General features: G+C 58.7%; 1 protein-coding gene across 1 annotated transcript; it reads right to left on the reverse strand.

Moving 5' to 3' along the window:
* Positions 1-1111: 1111 nt before the first annotated feature.
* IGLON5 (IgLON family member 5) lies at positions 1112-17241 on the reverse strand. Its single transcript, XM_032612875.1, has 8 exons — positions 17163-17241; positions 8456-8534; positions 7505-7737; positions 5845-5964; positions 4396-4530; positions 4049-4169; positions 3311-3465; positions 1112-2591 (listed from the first exon to the last, which is right to left on the reverse strand). The coding sequence occupies exons 1-8, from the start codon at positions 17239-17241 to the stop codon at positions 2503-2505; spliced, it is 1011 nt and encodes a 336-aa protein (XP_032468766.1). The 3' UTR covers positions 1112-2502.
* Positions 17242-17543: the final 302 nt, after the last annotated feature.

A 17543-nucleotide genomic window follows, 5' to 3' on the forward strand; every position in this document is an offset into this window, starting at 1 on the left:
ATGGCTGCTGCAGCTCACATCTTCACGCAACTGTATCTGACGACAAAAGGAAGGGAGCAGCATTCCTCTCCTCTCATGAGTGGGGGGAAAAATTTCCTGGAAGCCTAACAGTAAACTTCCCTTATGTCTCATTGAACAAAAACTGGCCACATCATTGCAAGGGAGGCTGGGAAACCAAATATCTCAGCCTGTATCGTGGGAGGTGGGCAAAGAGGAAACTGGCAACAACTAAAGTATAGGCAACCAGCATCTGTCTCAAGGAAGGAAAGGATTCTGGTTAAAGATCGGGGTGGAAGAGGCCTTTAGGAAATACAGTCCTTGGGTCTTTTTACAAAGGTGGTGGCTGGGGTCCTGGATACCTGGACTCTCTCTACATCTGTATCAGCTAGAATTTTCATTTCCATTTTAATCACTAGAAACAGAAAACCTAACATGAGTTGGCTTAAACATACATGGGACGTTATTGCTTATGTAAGTGAATGTGGGCATCGGGTAAGTTTTGATCCACTTGCTCCAGTGATGTCATATGGACCCAGTTTCTCTAGACCTTCCACTCTGCCTTCCATAGTGTTTCTATCGTTCTCAGGCTCCACGTGCTGTCTTCCCCACCATGGCGATCCCCATAGACCCAAGATCTCTCTGTGCGATGGGGAGAAGGAGCCCTGCAGATCCAGACCTCACGCCATGGGGCCACGTGCTGCAGCAGAAGAGCATGTCTTCTTAGGACATCCACACAGCTCTGGCGTTCACTCTCTCAGTAGCCTGGCTGGGTCATGTGCCCACCTCTGAACCAGTCACAGTGGGAAACGGGCTATGCTGGGTGGCTTAAGCCAATCGTGCCACCTCTGCAAATGGGTCAACTGCAAATCTACCAGAGAGAAAAGGGAGGGCAGAAGTGATGCTGGGGAGGCACCACCCGTGACCACACCTCTCTGCCCTCCACTCACCCATATCCTTCGTGACATGGACACCTGCAGGCGGAGGCTTTGGAAAAAGGCGTTTATTGGTGTGGTGGTCTCAACACTCCCCATGACTTGGAACACACGGCCCCCAGGGCCCCCCGCCCCCCCTCCCTTGCACCCCTCCCCCTGCCCCCCCTGTCCCCCGGACCCTGGGAATGGAAGACAATGTGGGATGGGGTCCACGCCCCCGTCTGAGGTACAGTCACTGTTCCTTGCCCCTCTGCCCCTGCTCTGCCCTCTCTCCCCGTCCCAAGCTCTGGGGGGTGTAGTTCAGGGTGGGTGTTTATAGAGGGTCTCCCGGGAGTTGGAGCTGGTGACGTGGCATCTTGGTCTGGGCTCAGGACTGTGGGATGCCTCTCTCTCCCCCACCTTGTGTGACGTGGTGTGCCAGGGCGGGGTGTTCCTACAATCAGAGCTGAAGTTACAGCCTCAGAGCCCCTTCCTGATAACAGTTGCCCATCCTGGGGGGAACTACAGCTGGTCACCAGCTACAGGACAGCTGGAGCCGGGGGGGCTATTGCTGGTCACAGTCGCTGGTGTGTGTGTGTGTGTGTGTGTGTGTGAGTGTGTGTGAGGGTGGTCAGGTCAGCCTTTAGGAGGTTCAGCCGGTGGAGAGGCCAGGGAGTGGTAGCCCAGCAAGCCCACACCTGTGGGCCGGCTGCAGCTGGTTGGCGCTGCAGGTGGTCGAGGGGAGTGGGGGCAGGGTAGGGCAAAGCACTGAGACACACAGGTGGCAACAGGCACCAGCCTGACATTTGGATGGAAGCACCGATTGGCCCAGGAGGGGGCCAGAAAGTCCAGGGTGGGGAGGGACAGGAAAAGTGGGAAGGTCTCAGGCCGCTGAGCCAGTGATGGGGCCTCCGGCTCCAGGCAGCCAGCCGGCTGACAGCAGGGAGGCCCAGAGCCAAGATGGAGATTGTGCACCTGCTCACAGAGGCTGAGTGACAGCTTGACAGACAAGCGTGATGGCCCTGCCCACTCCCAACCTGCCCAGGAGACAGCCTTTCAACAGGGTGGGGAGCGGGTGGTGTGAATGCATATATTGGGAAAGCAGGGAGCCTGGAAAACCTCTCCTCACAGCTTCTGGCACGAAGCCCCCATACCTACCTCAAGCCAGAGGTGAGAGACAGCAAGGTTGGGGGCAGTGGATGTGCGGGGTGTCGAGGAGGGAAGAGTGCTGAGCTCCCTTTCCCACCCATTCATACACACACACACACGCACACACGCGCGTGCAGGCTCACGCTCACACCCACTACACACACGCGATCCAGTTGACAGCCTGAGCTAAGAGACGGGTGTGGGGTGGCCGGGGATGGGTCACAATCGGAAAGGTGAACAGTGGCGAGAATGGCTGTAGAAAGATGCATAATTTTGCATTATCCCTCACAGTGATGGGTTCTGTAAAGATCTTTCCTCCTTCTCTTCCTTTTCCTCTTAGAGCTCCTCTGCTCCCTCGAGACCCGCGGCGCTTGTTCCCCCTTCTCCTCTTGCTCTCGGCCTCAGACCGCCCGCGGGGGGACTCCAGGGCACTGGGTTCTTCCTACATCCTCCACCACAGCCAGCCCAGGGCGGAGAGGAGGGTCAGAGGCCCTGGGGGCCTTGGGGCCGAGTTCTCCAGGGATCCTGGGCCTGGGGAAAGAGAGAGGGTCAGGGGAGGAGGCCCAGAGTGGGGAGACCCCACGTGTGTCTCTCCCGAGCGTCTTGTCTCTGCTCTGAGGGTGCTGTCTGAGGATGCCTCCTGGGGACCTTTCTGGGCTTTCACTCAGTGTGCCTGTCCTCTGACTGTTTTAGTCTAAGCATCTGGCTGATGACTGTCTTCTCCACTTACAAAGCTCTCCCCACAGATTTTGGCAGGGCTGCCTTCTCCCGACCACTCAGGTCTCAGTTCAAATGTTACCCCCTCCAGGAAGCTTTCTCCGATGAGCTTATCCAATGCTACCGGCCCCAATTCTATTATTTATTTTCTTCGTAGCCCTTATTGATATGCAAAATTTTTTTTTGGCTTATTTATGTGTGTATGTATTCGTTGGCTTTTCATTTTACTTATGTGTCTACTTGTTTATTGCTTTTCTACTACTGCTAGACTGTAAGCTGTGCAAGTCCCTAGACCTTGGCTCTTTTGTGCATTGCTGTGTCCCGAGCACCCAATGCCTGGCCCTTAGTGGGCGCCCAATGAATGTGTCTGTAGAAGAGATCGGTTTCTTGCTCAGTCGAGGGTGCGTCTCTTTCCTAAGTTCGGGGAGAGTCCGGGTTCGGCCCGGCATCTCCACCTCTCTGGCCCCGCCCACTCAGCCCCGGCCCCACCCACGCCGCTCCGGCCCCGCCCCTCCTGCCGCTCAGGGACGCACGCAGGAGCCGCATGGAGGCGCTGGACATTCCCAGCCGGTTGGCTGCGCGACACGTGTAGTTGCCGTAATGCCGGGCGCTCACGTTGGCGAAGAGAAGCATCGAGCGGGTGCGCTCCGTCTGCACCTTCAGGCCCTCGGCCGTGCCACTGCTCAGCCTGCCGGGGATCCGGGTCAGGGACCAGGCCGCAGGACCCCGGCCCGGGGCCCTCTCCAGGCGGAAAGCCCAACCCCCTGTCAGGCTCCCCGATTCCCTGGAGACCCTACATTCTGTTCCCTACCCCAGCGACCCCTAGCCTCGGGTTCTAGCGCCCCATGGATCTCGGGCCACTCCCACCGACGCCCCTCTCCAGGCAGCCTAGCCCCTCAGGGACACTGGACTCTCTCAGTGTGTACCTCCGACCACTAGGGGCACCCAGCCCCCGCTAGACCCCAGATGTAATGGTCCCCTAACCCTAAAACTTCTCTGCTGGATCCTCAGTATCGACCCCCACCCCAGACCTTCTTCCTGAAGAGCTGGAGGAGACCGGGCTCCAGCATTCATCATCCTGGGACCCAAATTTCCAGTAAGCCACCACAGTTTCCCTGGGGCTCAGAGGACCCCAACACCTAGAAGCCGGACCCTCAAGTTCTCAGGAGCCAGTACTCTGCTCCCTCTGCCCCCCTCCCCGCGGTCCAAAGGACCAAGGACCCCACCACCACCACCATCACCACCACGGCCGGCCCCGGTGCCGTCCTCACAGTCTGTCATCCTTGTACCACTGGAAATCCGCGGGGGGCACCGCCATAGCTTCACAGCGCAGGAGGGCAGCCCGGCCCACGGCTGTGCGGGCGCTGGTCACGTCCGTGATGGTCGGAGGATCTGGTGAGGGACCAGGGTCAGCGAATTCTCCTAGCCGGGTGGGGACGAAGGGGTCCCACCCCCAGCCCGCTCCTCTCTCCTTACCAGGAGTCCAGGTCTCCAGCATCCCCCCCGCACAAAGACTCCTTCCTCGCGCAGACTCACCCCCTTCCTCCTCCCTCACACCCTTCATCCCCAGGGACCCAGGACCCGCCCCGCTTTCGTGCCCAGTGCCAGGGGGGCTCACAGTTGACTGTGACCAGCACGCGACGGCTGTCAGGCGCAGAGTTAACTCCGTTGTGAGTCACGCACTCGTATTCCCCGGCCTGGCCCCGCTGGATGTCGTAAATCTCAAGGATCTCACCTTCCGAGGTGAAGCCATCTGTGGTGGGAGGGGAGGGGAGGGGGCGGGGCCAGACACAAACACTTAACACGGGACAACACGGGCACAACACGGACACACATCAGCGGGGCGGACAGCGCAGGGCCTGGAGTGCCCGGGTCAGTGGGAATGGGGAGGGGCTTGCCGGGCCTGGGATCTCCTGCTACGGGTGGGGCACAGAATGAGCATCTGGGGCTTAGTAACTAGAACCCAGTGGGGAGGGTCCTAGAATTGGGGGCGTTCAGGGGATACAGTGATCTGGGAGTCCATACCTCAGATCATGTGACTCACAGGACCCAGTGGGGAGGATCCAGAGTTCTGGGATCTAGCCCTTGGGGCCCAAGGAATCGGGATCTGGTGACTGGGGTCAGCAATCCAGATATCTGGGGTCTCATGACAGAGCGCTGGCTCAGAAGACCCTTTGGGACTCAGAGCATCCAGGGATCCAGAAACTCGAGACCCGGACTGTGGGGCTCAGATGAACCACTAGGGGAGGATCCAAGGGTCTGAGACCTAGTTATTGGGTTCTGGGGTCTCAAGGGATCTACCGATTGGCACAATTGGTCTCCAAAGACCCAGTGAGTAAGGATCTAGGGATCTGGGAAATGGTAGTAGAGATCTAGGTAAAAGGGGAGTGGGTGATGTCTGGGACCTGGAATGTCCCTTTCAGGCCCCTTGGCACTCTGTTTGGGGGCAGCCATGGTTCTTAGCCCTAGCGCTGGAATCACTTGAAGGGCTTGTTCGGACAGACTGTGGTGGTGATGTGGGGAGGGGTGGTTCTGACTCGTTAACTCTGGGGTGGGCCAAAGAATGTGCATTTCTGTCAAGTTTCCAGGTGATGCCAATGCTGCCAGTCTGGGGACCACACTCTGAGGACCACTGGCCTAAGGCATCTGGCAGAGATGTAGTGATGTGAGCAGGAGACGGGAACGTGGGCCAGGGCCGCGGCTGTAACCTGGCTCTGGCCATCTAGTGGTAGGGGTCTGAGTCCAGGACAATCCTGTGAGCTGGGGGGAAAGAGACTGAGGCTACTGGGGTCGGGGATGTGGGGCAAGTTGGGATCTAGGAGGTGATTTGGAGGAAAGAGCCCAGGCCTGGGATGGCAAGTGGGGAAGGCTCTAAGGCTCTGGGGCCTTCCAGTGAAATAACAGGACCAGGGTAGGAGGGGGAAATCCAGTCACCACAAGGGTTCCGGGGGAATCAAAGGAGGGGGGTAATGGGAGATTCTGGGTATCTAGCTAGGGATATGGGGAATTGAGGGGCCCAGACTGCGGAGTGGGGGAAGGGGCTTTCGGCCAGGGGTGGGGTCCTCACCTCGGAGCTGCCTCCAGGTGACCGTGGGCTCCGGCCGCCCCACGGCCAGGCAGAGCAGGTTCACATTGCTCCCCTCGTTCACGGTCACAGGCGAAGAGATATTCACGATGCGGGCGGGGACTGCAGGCCGGAGGGAAGGTCAGTGAGAGGCCAGATGTGGGCTCCCAAGACCCAGGATCCAGGCCTGGCCCCTCCTCCTTCAGACCAGGATCCAGGCCCCCAGCTCCTCTCCCCTCAGACCCAGGGGTCCGGGCCCCCAGCCCCTCCCCCCTCAGACCCAGGATCCAGGCCCCCAGCTCCTCTCCCCTCAGACCCAGCGTCCAGGCCCCCAGCCCCTCCCCCCTCAGACCCAGGATCCAGGCCCCCGGCCCCTCCCCCCTCAGACCCAGGATCCAGGCCCCCGGCCCCTCCCCCCTCAGACGCAGGGGTCCAGCTGACACTCCTCTTTCTGTAAGCAATCCTGTGTGTTCCATTCCCTCTGGGTCTGGCTGCTTCTCCAGCTGCTGGTCTTGTCTTCCTCACTCCTTCTCAGTCTCTCTCCACCTTCCTCCTAACTTGGTTTCTATTTTCTCTCTTCTGGCCTGAATTCCTCCTGCCCCATCTCTATTTTTATTGATTAGTATTACTATTAAAAAAATTATTTAACGAATGCCCGTATGGTGCTTGCTGTGTGTAAGTTTACGGTGTTCTAAGTGTTTGGCAAAAATTAACCCATTAAACCCTCACTACTCCCTTCTGGGGTAGATGTTGCTCTACTCATCCATTCTAACACACAGGGGCGTTTCCCACCTCCACCCCACCCGTTTGCACATTTCTCCAATCAGGATGGCTTTATGATGTAGGACGCCAGTGTTTCACTGGGAGGGGTTTTTTGTTTTGTTTTTTTTCCATTTCTAGCCAGGCATAAAATAAAGGTGCCCCTTCCAGCTGACGATGTTTTGGACTTGATACATGACAGCGTCATCCCTGTTTTGCAGATGCGGAGTCTGAGACCGCCCGGCTTGCTCTGGGTCCCTCAGCCCCTGGGTGGTGGCGGTGAGCTCGGAACCTGGAGGACTCTGGCTTCAAGTCGGGGCTTGTCCACGGCCCCGCCGGGCTGTCCCTGTGGTCCCGTCTCTCCAAGTGCTCCCTGCACTCCAGACCACCTCTGATGCCACGTGAGGCAGCCTCCTGCCCTCTCCGTGGATTTCTCCAGCCCCACCTCTCCCACTCTGCGCATCCAGCCCCCGCACGTGCTCTTCTTTTTCCGGGACCAGCCCTGCACCCACCTGAAGGTCTCAGCTCAGACGTTATGTCTGGGAAGCTGCCTCTCCTTGGAAAGTCACCTCCAAAGGGGCAGGGACAGCCTGCCTGGCTCCTTCTCTGTCCCCAGCCCGCGGAGCAATGCTTGCAGGTAGTAGGTGCTCCATAAACAGGGCTGAGTGAATGAATGCGGTCTTCCTCCGAGTCCACGCTTGGCCCTGTAGCTCTCCTGCCCTAGAAGTTGCCTGTGACTTTCCCTCCCTCTGCTTGGCTGGAATTCGTGAGGGCAGGGTGTGTGTCTGCCTTCCCATGGCTGTGTCCCAGGGATCGGCGAGGACATGAGGGTCCCCTGTCCCCTGTGCCCGCCGCCCGGGCCCATCCCGCCCACCCCCACCCAGGGCCTCAGCTGAGGGCTCACCGTGGACGATGAGGTAGACCTGAGTGGTGTACGGCTGGCGGCGGGTCTGGAAGGAGCAGGTGTAGAGGCCCTCGTCGCCCAGCCCCACCTGGGTGATGAGGATGGAGAACTCCTCGGGCGTGTTGGTGAGCAGCCGTACTCTCGGGTCGCTGGTCCAGCGGTCGTTGCCCGCGTACAGGATGTTGGAGCGGTTCAGCCAGGCCACTCGGGTCACGTGCTCATCGATGAAGCAGCTGGCGGGGAGGACGAAGGCAAGATGGTTTTCTTCTCTCCCACACCACCCCCCGGCCCTCCAGGGTCCCCCATCATGGGGGCTTGGTGGTGGGGGGGAGGAAGGCCCACTGCATCTCCAGTTCCCACTGCAATCCTTGGAGGCAGGTGTGACTGCACCCACTTTACAGGTGGGCAAACTGAGCCTCAGAGAGGGAGAGCTGTGAGCCCAAGTGCACAACAGAATGACAGCTGATGGCTATTGAGTGATCGTTGTGTGTCAGAGACCCAAGAAGAGGGGGGAAAGACACACTGGGGGGGAGGGACAAAGGTGCAGAATGATGGGGGACCCAGAGATAGAAGGATAGAGACCCAGAGAGAGGGGGACAGAGACTCAGAGAGAGGGGGACAGGGATCCAGAGAGAGGGGGACAGACGCAGACTGGGGAGGCAGAGAGCTGGGGTGTGTAACCCCGGCTCTCACCGAGAAGCCACAGTGTGCCAGGCTCTCTAAGCTCAGGGCGTGTGTACAGACTCTTGAATCCTCACAACAACCCAGGTGGTGGTCACCATTCCTCCACCCATTTGACCGATGGGGACACTGAGGCCCAGGGGTGGGCCTGGGCCCAGAGTCTGGGCCCCAATGACTCTCTCTTGACGGGGAGGTGTGGGCTGTGCCTGGAGATCAGGACCATTTCCCCCCAAGGAAGGTGAAGGGGCAGCACCCTCCGGGTCTCCCTACCTTAGCGTGGCGTTGTCACCTTCGCACACTGTGTAGTTGTCCGCAGGGGAGCTGAACTCCAGGCTCTGGGACAGCAGCCCTGTGGAAGGGAGGGCAGCTCAGCTCGGCGGGACTGTACACATCTGTATACACACACACACACACACACACCCACACCCCTGCAGATACAGACACTTCCCACACCCACCGGCATACACGTTCACTGTTGTTTTCAGAGACACACATGGCAGACACACTCAGAGCAGACACACGCAACACCTTCCCACAAGCCCACACTGACCCAGACTGGGACACACAAACCTATGCACCTCCAGAGACAGCACACAATCACAGCACGCGAACACACGTGTATGTGCACACAGACACACATACACACTCAGAGATGCTGTGTACAGACGTGCACACACACAGACATGCACAGCTTCACAATTACAGAACGGCATATGTGCAGATACAAAGAGATATGCACAGATGTGCACACAGGTACGTATACAAGCACAGATAGACACACATGCAGACACGGCACAAGGCACACACATACATGTTCACAGTGTACAGACACACAGACACACAGATTCAAGAATACACACATACATACGCAGATATCCGCATACACAGGCACACATACACATATTCACAGACTCATGGGTACATAGATATACATATACACAGATACATATACAGATGTAACAGACACACGCACACAGATACAGTTACACACATTAATTCAGAAACACGTGGAAAGACACGCTTCAGGGAGATCCTCAACACCCACATAAGTGCACACAGACATCCAGACATGCAAATGCAAACACGCACACAAACGCGGATGGACACAAATATCCACGCGGACACACGTCTATCACAGACGCCCAGGACGCACTGAGGCGTGCTACAGGGAGCCTCGCGTCTACACAGACTCCCCCGTGTGCCCGTGCCCGGTGGGGCACGCTCTTGAGGACGCATGCCCACGCCTGCCTGCGCGCTGCAGCGCCCCCCCACCCCCGCCATTCATCTCTCTGTGGACCGTGGCCAGCGGCTGGACCAGGGCCAGGGAGTGGGAGCTGGGCACGCGGAGGCGGCGGATGGAGACAGCACCAGGAGGGGAAAGGAGGCGGCCGGATGACCTTGGACGCCAGGGCGGCACGGGTCTACACGGGGCTGCCCTGGCCCCCACCCCAGGATGAGGACCTAATTAATCTAATGAGTTAATTGCCCGTGCCCCGCCAACGACTCCCAGAGGCCCTCTCCATCAGCAGCGCCTCTGGACGGGGCTGGGCCAGAGCCAGTGCAGCGGGCTCGCCAGGCCCTGGGGGTTTGCAGCCCCTCACCCTGGGCTCGCCCGGGCCAGAGTCGCTCCTGTAATCTGAAGGGCCCTGGAGGGAGGGAAGGGACTTGCCCGTCCTGAGCTGTGCAGAGAGGATGCTGCCACGCAGAACCCTAGGAAGGAGGGGGCGGCCAGGGGACAGACAGACACACACACAGTCACCAGGGTCCAGGAGAGATGCGCAGAGCCAGCCCCGGGGCCAGGAGATAGTCCCACGCATGGCAATGGGTCCTGCTCAGCGGGACAGAGACCTAAATACTCATGCTGACACACACAGCCCAGGACACACACCCAGCAGAAGGTCAGTTAGAAAAGACAACTCTCTCCCAGAAGCATGCCTCTCAGCCACCGGAGGGACATGGCACCCTGACCCGCCCCACCATATACAACCGGCCCCACACGGTTACACTGACACCAGCAGGCCCTCACACGCAGGTGCAAAGTCTACACGTGGTTACAGCCCTACCTGGAGGGCTGTCTCTCTCTCTCTCTCTCTCTCACACACACACACACACACACACACTGGCTGAATTGGTCACAGTGACACTACCAGCCGGAGGGCTGTGCTCATCGCCACGCCCTACCCTGGAAAGTCGTGCATGAAGATGCGGCCTGTGCAGGGAAACAGCGACACAGTTGTAGCCTCTCAAATACAAAGGGGCTGCCCTGGGCCAAGAATCGGGTGCGTGCACTCACGCTGTCACCTCTGATCAGATCACACACAGCCCTATCGCACACCCGCCACCCCCACAGGGCTTGTCATACCCCTGGTCACACACGTCCTAGACCAAGGTTTCTCCATCTCGGCACCATTGACATTGGGGGCCGGGTGATTCTTCATTGCGGGGCCGTCCTATGCAGTGTAGGATGTTCCGCAGCTCCCCTGGCCTCGACCCCCTAGATGCCAGTAGCTCCCCTGCCCCAACCAAAATTACATTGCCAGATACCTCCCAGGGGGCAAAATCACCCCACCTGCCCCCCTCCCCCCAGCCCTGTGACAGCCACTGTCCAGGGTTCAAGGAGGACAACCCCAGTCTGGGGGTTGCAGAGGAAGCTGTCTAAGGTGCCCCACCTCAGGGAAGAACCCGGGACTCCTGAGCTCAGGCTAGGGCCCTGGGGTGGGGGGTGGACCTCACAGAGGTGGGCAGGATCTTAATCATATGTACGGCAGACAGAAAGACAGACAGACGCACACTCCTTGCCAGAGGGATCCTTCCAACACTCGGCATGGCCCCCAGGACGAAGTTCCAGCCCCTCAGCCTGGAGTCCGGGGCCCCGGCATCACTCTCCTGCCTCCTCTCCCCTAGTGTAGCCCAGCTCTGCATTTCCCACTTTTGCTCCCCTCTCCCTCCTTCCCACTGTTTGCCATCAAAACGCTTCTCCTTCTCCAGGGACCTCCTAGGAGAGATGGCCCATCCGAGCCCATGTGAGCTCCCGCTCTGCTCCCAGGGCTCCGTGGATCAGAGCTCTCTGCCTCCCCCAGCTGCCTCTCCGGGGCAGGACCTGGCTCAGGCCATCTGTTTCCCCAGCATGCCCAGCTGGGCCCTGGCTGCGGGCAGTCTTGGGAGATGAGTGATGAAGTTATCTCAAGTGGGTCTTCGATTCCTGGTCTGTGTGTCTATAAATTTGGATGTTGTGGGTCTGCATGTCTGTCTCATGCAGTTCCCAGACTCCAGGCTCAGGAGGACCCTCCATGCCGTGTGACCTTGGGTAAGTCCCTTCCCCTCTCTGGGCTTCGGTAAATGGGGGTGGGGGTCAGGTTAGCCATTCCACCACCCTGTCACTGGGCCCAGCCCCTCCCTCTGTCTCAGTCCCAGTCACCCTGCACTGTTTTCAGGTCTGCTTTCCTCACCAGATGGGAGCCTCTTAGGGCAGGGCCTGGGTCTCCCCACCTCCAGCATCACCCAGCTCAGGGCCTGGTCCACAGGAGGCCTCAAGAGATGTTTAATATAAAAATAAACAAGCTAGTGCACATGAGGTCCCCTCTGCAGGAATTCTGCTTGGGAAACTCTGACTCCCTACTCCCTCCAGCCCTAGTCTGTGTTCCCACAATGCCTGGACTACCTCCCTTACGGCTGTGGTGACTGTATCTGTCTCCCCCAGCAGACTATAAGTTTCTTTTTTTTTTTTTTTTTTGAGCATACCACGCGGCATGTGGGATCTTTGTTCCCTGACCAGGGATTGAACCCGTGACCCCTGCAGTGGAAGTGTGGAGTCCTAACCCCTGGACCACCAGGGAAGTCCCAGCTATGTTTCTTGAGGGCAGAGCCTGGGTCTGACTCAGGTCTGTATCCCCAACATCTTCCAGCACAGGGCCTGGCCTGGAAAGCCTTGGGAAATATTTGTTGAATGAGTGAATGTAAATGGATTCCTACAACATGCTTTGCCACCTCTTGGACTCTTACACATTCTTCAAAACCCCAACTCAAACGACCCCTCCTCCAGAAGGACCTCCCTGACTGTTCAAGGCAGAGAGTCTCCACTCTCTCTACTGCGTACCCTCTGACTCAGCTGGGACAGCGTCCAGGGGTGTCTTCCCTACCTGGCCAGGAGTCCCCTGAGGGCCGAATCTTGGTTGTGTCCCCCAGAGCTGGGCTTAGCTCCGAGCAGGGAACTGTTTGTAGAGGGGATGGATGGTCTCTAGAGACTCGCTAAGAAAGCCCTAAGGAGTCTGGGCTGATAGATCAAATGTCTGTGCCCCCGTTTCTTGGCTGGGTGACCCCCGGCCAGTCTAAGCCTCAGTTTCCCCAACTGTAGAAAGGAGAAAAACAGTAATTCGTCCCTCGGAGGGTTTTTTGTCAGGGATTCCATGAGAACGTGCAAGTAAAATGTTTAGCTCAGCACTTAGCAAGCAAAAAGGGCCCAAGAAGTGCTAGCTGTTCCTAACGGCACCTTCTTTTTAAAGAAACATCTATTGTTATCCCCCGGTTTGGTGTCGGTCCCCCGGGAGTGGAGGGAGTGGGGCAGAGCAGATCTGGCCTGTAGGTTGCTCTATGCCCAGCACCCACCCGAGTCGGCGACGCATGTACAGATGCGCTGTCAGCATCCGCTCTGCCACGACCCTGCCAGCATGACCAGGCTGCTAAAAGAACGGACCGGGGAGCCGGGCCGCCAGGGTTGAAATCCCAGCTGTGCCACTGGGTTGCACAAGTTACTTCCCCTCCCTGAGACTCAGTTTCCCCACCTGTAAGTGGGGATGATCGTCGTGCCTCCCTCATTGGTTTGTGGGGGAGAGGATGGGGGAGGTCACCCAAGCAACGGGCTCTATACAGTGCCTGCTAGTTAAGTGCTTGCAAACAGCTCTATGTGTGTTGGCTGATAGGATGCTTACGGGGCAGGTGCCAGCCTGGCAGGAGATCCAGTGGTGATGGGACGGACCACACGGGTCTCTGCCAGTCCAGACCAGTGGCTCTCATACCCGTTTGATAAACCAAGGGATGAAGGTTGCAGTGGGTGAATTCCCTTCTCTTGAGAGAAGGGGATTTCTGGGACTTCCCTGGTGGTGCAGTGGTTAAGAATCCGCCTGCCAATGCAGGGGACACGGCTTCGAGCCCTGGTCCAGGAAGATCCCACGTGTCGCGGAGCAACAAAGCCCACGAGCCACAACTACTGAGCCTGCGCTCTAGAGCCCTCGAGCCACAAATACTGAGCCCGCGGGCCGCAACTGCTGAAGCCTGTATGCCTAGAGCCCGTGCTCCGCAACAAGAGAAGCTTGTTGAAGATTAGCCCCCGCTCGCCGCAACTAGAGAAAGCCTGCGTGCAGCAACAAAGACCCAACGCAGCCAAGCAACAAAAAAAAAAACAACAGAAAAAAAAAAAAAAGAGAGAAGGGGATTTCTAACAAGCTGAGTGACCTTGAGTTGGAGATAAGAACCATCTGCCGCCACTCAAAGGAACTTAGGTGGAAATGGGACCCTCCAATGCAGGGGATGCTTAGATTTCACCATCCCAGAACTCACAGATGGGGAACCCGAGGCCCAGGAGTGTGTGTGAACTTGTGGCGGGCGTCTGGGGAGCTGGTGGCAGAAGCCCGGCTGGAGGGAGGGGTGGGGGCCACGTGAGTGCGGGTCCGTGTGGCTTTGGCAGGGAAGAGCCGTGAGAAGGGGCTGGGCCTGGTCTAACGGCCACTGAGGAGCCCCCAGAGCCCTCTTCCTCTTTGCTGATCTCCCAAGTCCTTCTTATCACTGATGCCCGTAGTCTGGTTGCAGAGCCAAGAGCCCGGGAACCTTCCACATGCTGCCTGTTCCTTTCCGCTGGTTCTCACCGCAGGGCCTTTGCCTCTGCCGTTCCCTCGGGATCTTTCCAAGGCTGGTTTCTCCCGTCCTTTCAGTCTGAACTTCCCTTCAGCTGCTCAGACACCACCTGAGGTCACAAGGCCAACTTGTCTGCCGAGTCATTCTTTTTTTTTTTTTTCTCTCGGTACGCGGGCCTCTCACTGCTGTGGCTTCTCCCGTTGAGGAGCACAGCCTCCGGACGCACAGGCTCAGCGGCCATGGCTCACGGGTCCAGTCGCTCCGCGGCATGTGGGATCTTCCCGGACCGGGGCACGAACCCACGTCCCCTGCATCGGCAGGCGGACTCTCAACCACTGCGCCACCAGGGAAGCTCTGCCGAGTCATTCTTATTTTCTCTACGTGAATCGTCACATTCTGAAATTAGCTGTTTACTTCTGAGGTTTTTTTTTAGTTTGTGGGATCTCTCTCCATCCCACTAGGATGTAAGCTCTGCGAGGGCAGGGACTTCACTGCTGTGTTTATAGATTCCCAGTGCTTAGAACAGCGACTATGTGAGCAGTAAATACCTGTTAAATGAGCCGACGAGGTGGCGCCCCCAGTCCAGACAAACCGGGGGGGCCTGGGGGGGTCACCCACGCCCAGGTTCACCCTGTCCCCACTCCGTGTAATATGGCAAAAGAATTGCCCCCAAATCTCCTGCAGCATCTACTTTTGTAAGTGGATGTATGTGTGTGTGTTGGCATAAAGTATTTAGGGGAAAAAAAAAAAAAAGGAACGATAGAATAATATCTACAGATGTTGCGGCGGTAGAGTTAAGTGGGAAAAAAAAGCCAGTTTTGCAGAGAAATGGCTGTATTTTGTTTCTATCTGGGGAAAAACATCAACAAACTAACCAGTCCCTTACAGATGCTGAACTGCGTGTCTGACGGTGTAGGTGGGAGAAGGCTGGGGACGCCGGCTCCCTCTCGAGAGTGGGTTTGGGGAGGGTAGGGGAGCGGGACACAGTGGGGTTTGCTCTTATGCATATTTGTAGTGGATGCTTTCCTCCCGTAATCTGGAAACCATCCAATGAATAAAAGAGAGGAGGAGATGCAGTTTGGTGTATCTTCCACCGGCTTTTGCTCAGCCCCAACGGTCAGAGGGTGGTGGGTGAGGGGGGCTCTCTTTCTGCCTCCCTAATCCCGTCTCAGCTCACCCCACACCCCGCCCCGTCCCCCTTGCTTGCAGTTCTCTGATGGGGGACAAAAGGCTCAGAGATGGGACTGGACTTGACCTAGGTCACAGACCACCTCCTGGCTCCACTAAGATCCCAGCCCAGCACCTGTGAACAGTGATTTCTAGGGTTCTGAAGAGTAGAAGTAGAAGGAAATGGGAAGTTACTTGAGAGTGAAGGAAGAGAGACAGAGAGAGAGCTAACGGGAGACAGCCAGAGACAGTGAAAGGACAAGGAGGAAAATGAGTGGGCGAGATGAGACGTGAGCTCCCAGAAGTGAATGAGGACCAAGGTACATCTCAGGGGCCAGAAAGAGGCAGAGAGACACACGGGCTGTGACATGGAGACGCAGTTCCAGAGGCAGGGAGGGACGCATGTGAAATTGTGTTGATCCCAGCAGGGATGGAGAGAAGGGGACCCAGAGACAGAGACAAATGGAATGTCACCCAGAGCCAGGGAGCCTCCGGAAATGGCCGAAACGTGAGAGAGACCTAAAGAGACAAGTGACAGAGACAGAGACACAGACAGGCAGGGATTCAGACGGGTCAAGTGGGAGGGGCACTCAGACGGTCTGCACCAGGGAGGGAGTGACCCTCTGGCTCAGCATCCTGGGTCCTGTGTGTGCAGGGCCGGGTTTGTGTGACCGTGGGTGTCTGCAGGTGCGGCTCCGGGTCAGACCAGGGGGATGGGTGTTTATGTGGCTGTGCGAGATCGGTGTGTGTGGGCGGGTGGCTGAGAGCCGCTGTCGCTGTCTCGCTGAGACTGTTGGGGGTTCTAGGGTGTTCCCGATTGTGTGTCCCTAACTCTGTGATCCTGGCTTGGGGCAGGGCCTGGGGGAATGCTCTGGAAGCACAGAATTAACCCTGTCCCCTGCCCCCCGCCTCCTTGCTCTCCCCTCCTCTCCTTTGGGGGCATCTCCTGGACCATCCCCAGGTTGCAAGCCCGCTGGGGAGACACGAGATCCAGCTACACGTCCTCTAAACAGAGACTGCCAAGTTCACTCCCCAGCCCCCCCCCCCACTTTCCATTCTCCCCTTCCTGCTCTACGAAAGACCAGCCCCAGTCCCCCTCCCCCACTGGGAGAGCTGAGTTTAACCCTTTGACCCCGTGTTAACCCTTCCCTTCCCTCCCTCCTCAATCGGCCCGTCTCTTAGGCTCCGTTCTGCCCCGAACCCAAATATTCAGCCAGAGCTTTCCACATCTGAGTCCCCAGCCCAGCACCCCAACTTCTTGGATCTCCAGCTCCATTGCCTCCCACATAACTGCAACCGTCCAAATACTAATACTTTCTCCCAACCTAGACCACCCAGCTGGGGGATTTCAGCTGCTTCCCAGCTGGGAGACCAGACCCCACCCCCTTCTTTTCCCGGCCCTGGGACGGAGGTCTATAGACACCCCTGCCCCCTCCTCTTACTGACCCTGGGAAGACACCATCCCCCCAACCTTTCCCCAGAAACGCCTACCCCAGCCCTCAGGCAGGGACCCCCTGCGGGACCCTCTCCACGCAGAGATGAAGACCCCCGACGGGGCATCCCCCTTCCTACCCTCCTCCCACCCCCACCAACTCAGTTCAGAGATCCTGCCCGGGGACCCTTACTTAGCTTCTGAGCTCCCTCCCCGATCCCGAGCCGCAGACTCCCGCCCCCAGGCCGGGACCAGGTGTCCGAGACCCTCTCGCCGGCCCGGAGAAACAGACCTCCGCCCCTAGGCCCAGGCTCGGGCCCGAGGACGCGGACCCCCGCCCCCGGGCGTGGATCCAGACGTCCGAGGACCCCTTTCCCAGGCAGAGGATGCAGCCCCCGCCCCCGGGCCCAGACCTCCGCGTCCGGGGGCCTCCTCTTCCCTGCTCAGGGTTGCGCCCTCCCCCGCCCCCAATCCCCGCCCGGGACCCTGGAGTCCCGGACGAGCCCCCCGCCCCCGGCGCTGCGGTACCTCGACTGATGACGGCCAGGCCGGCCAGGGCGGCGGCGGCGAGAAGCCGGAGCCGGGCCCCGGGCGCAGGGGGGGGCATCGCGGCAGCAGTGGCGCGAAGGGGGAGGGGAAAGGGGGGGCCGGTCCGGGGCGTGCGAGGCCTGGGGGGAGAGGGGGAGGGGGAGGGGGACCCCGCCTGCGGCTGCACCGGCCCGGGGGGCGGCGGGGGCGGGGGGAGGGGGCTGGGGGGGCGCGACGAGGCGGCCGGAGCTGCTGCAGACCCGGGGAGGGGGCGGTGCTGACGGGCAGGAAGGCCGACCAATCAGGGGAGGCGGGGGGCCAGGGAGGCGGGGCCGAGGAGGGTTGCTCTTTGGAGGGAGAGGCCTTTGTTACTGCGGCCCG

This window comes from Phocoena sinus, chromosome 19 (assembly GCF_008692025.1).
Source record: "Phocoena sinus isolate mPhoSin1 chromosome 19, mPhoSin1.pri, whole genome shotgun sequence".
Lineage (NCBI taxonomy): Eukaryota > Metazoa > Chordata > Mammalia > Artiodactyla > Phocoenidae > Phocoena > Phocoena sinus.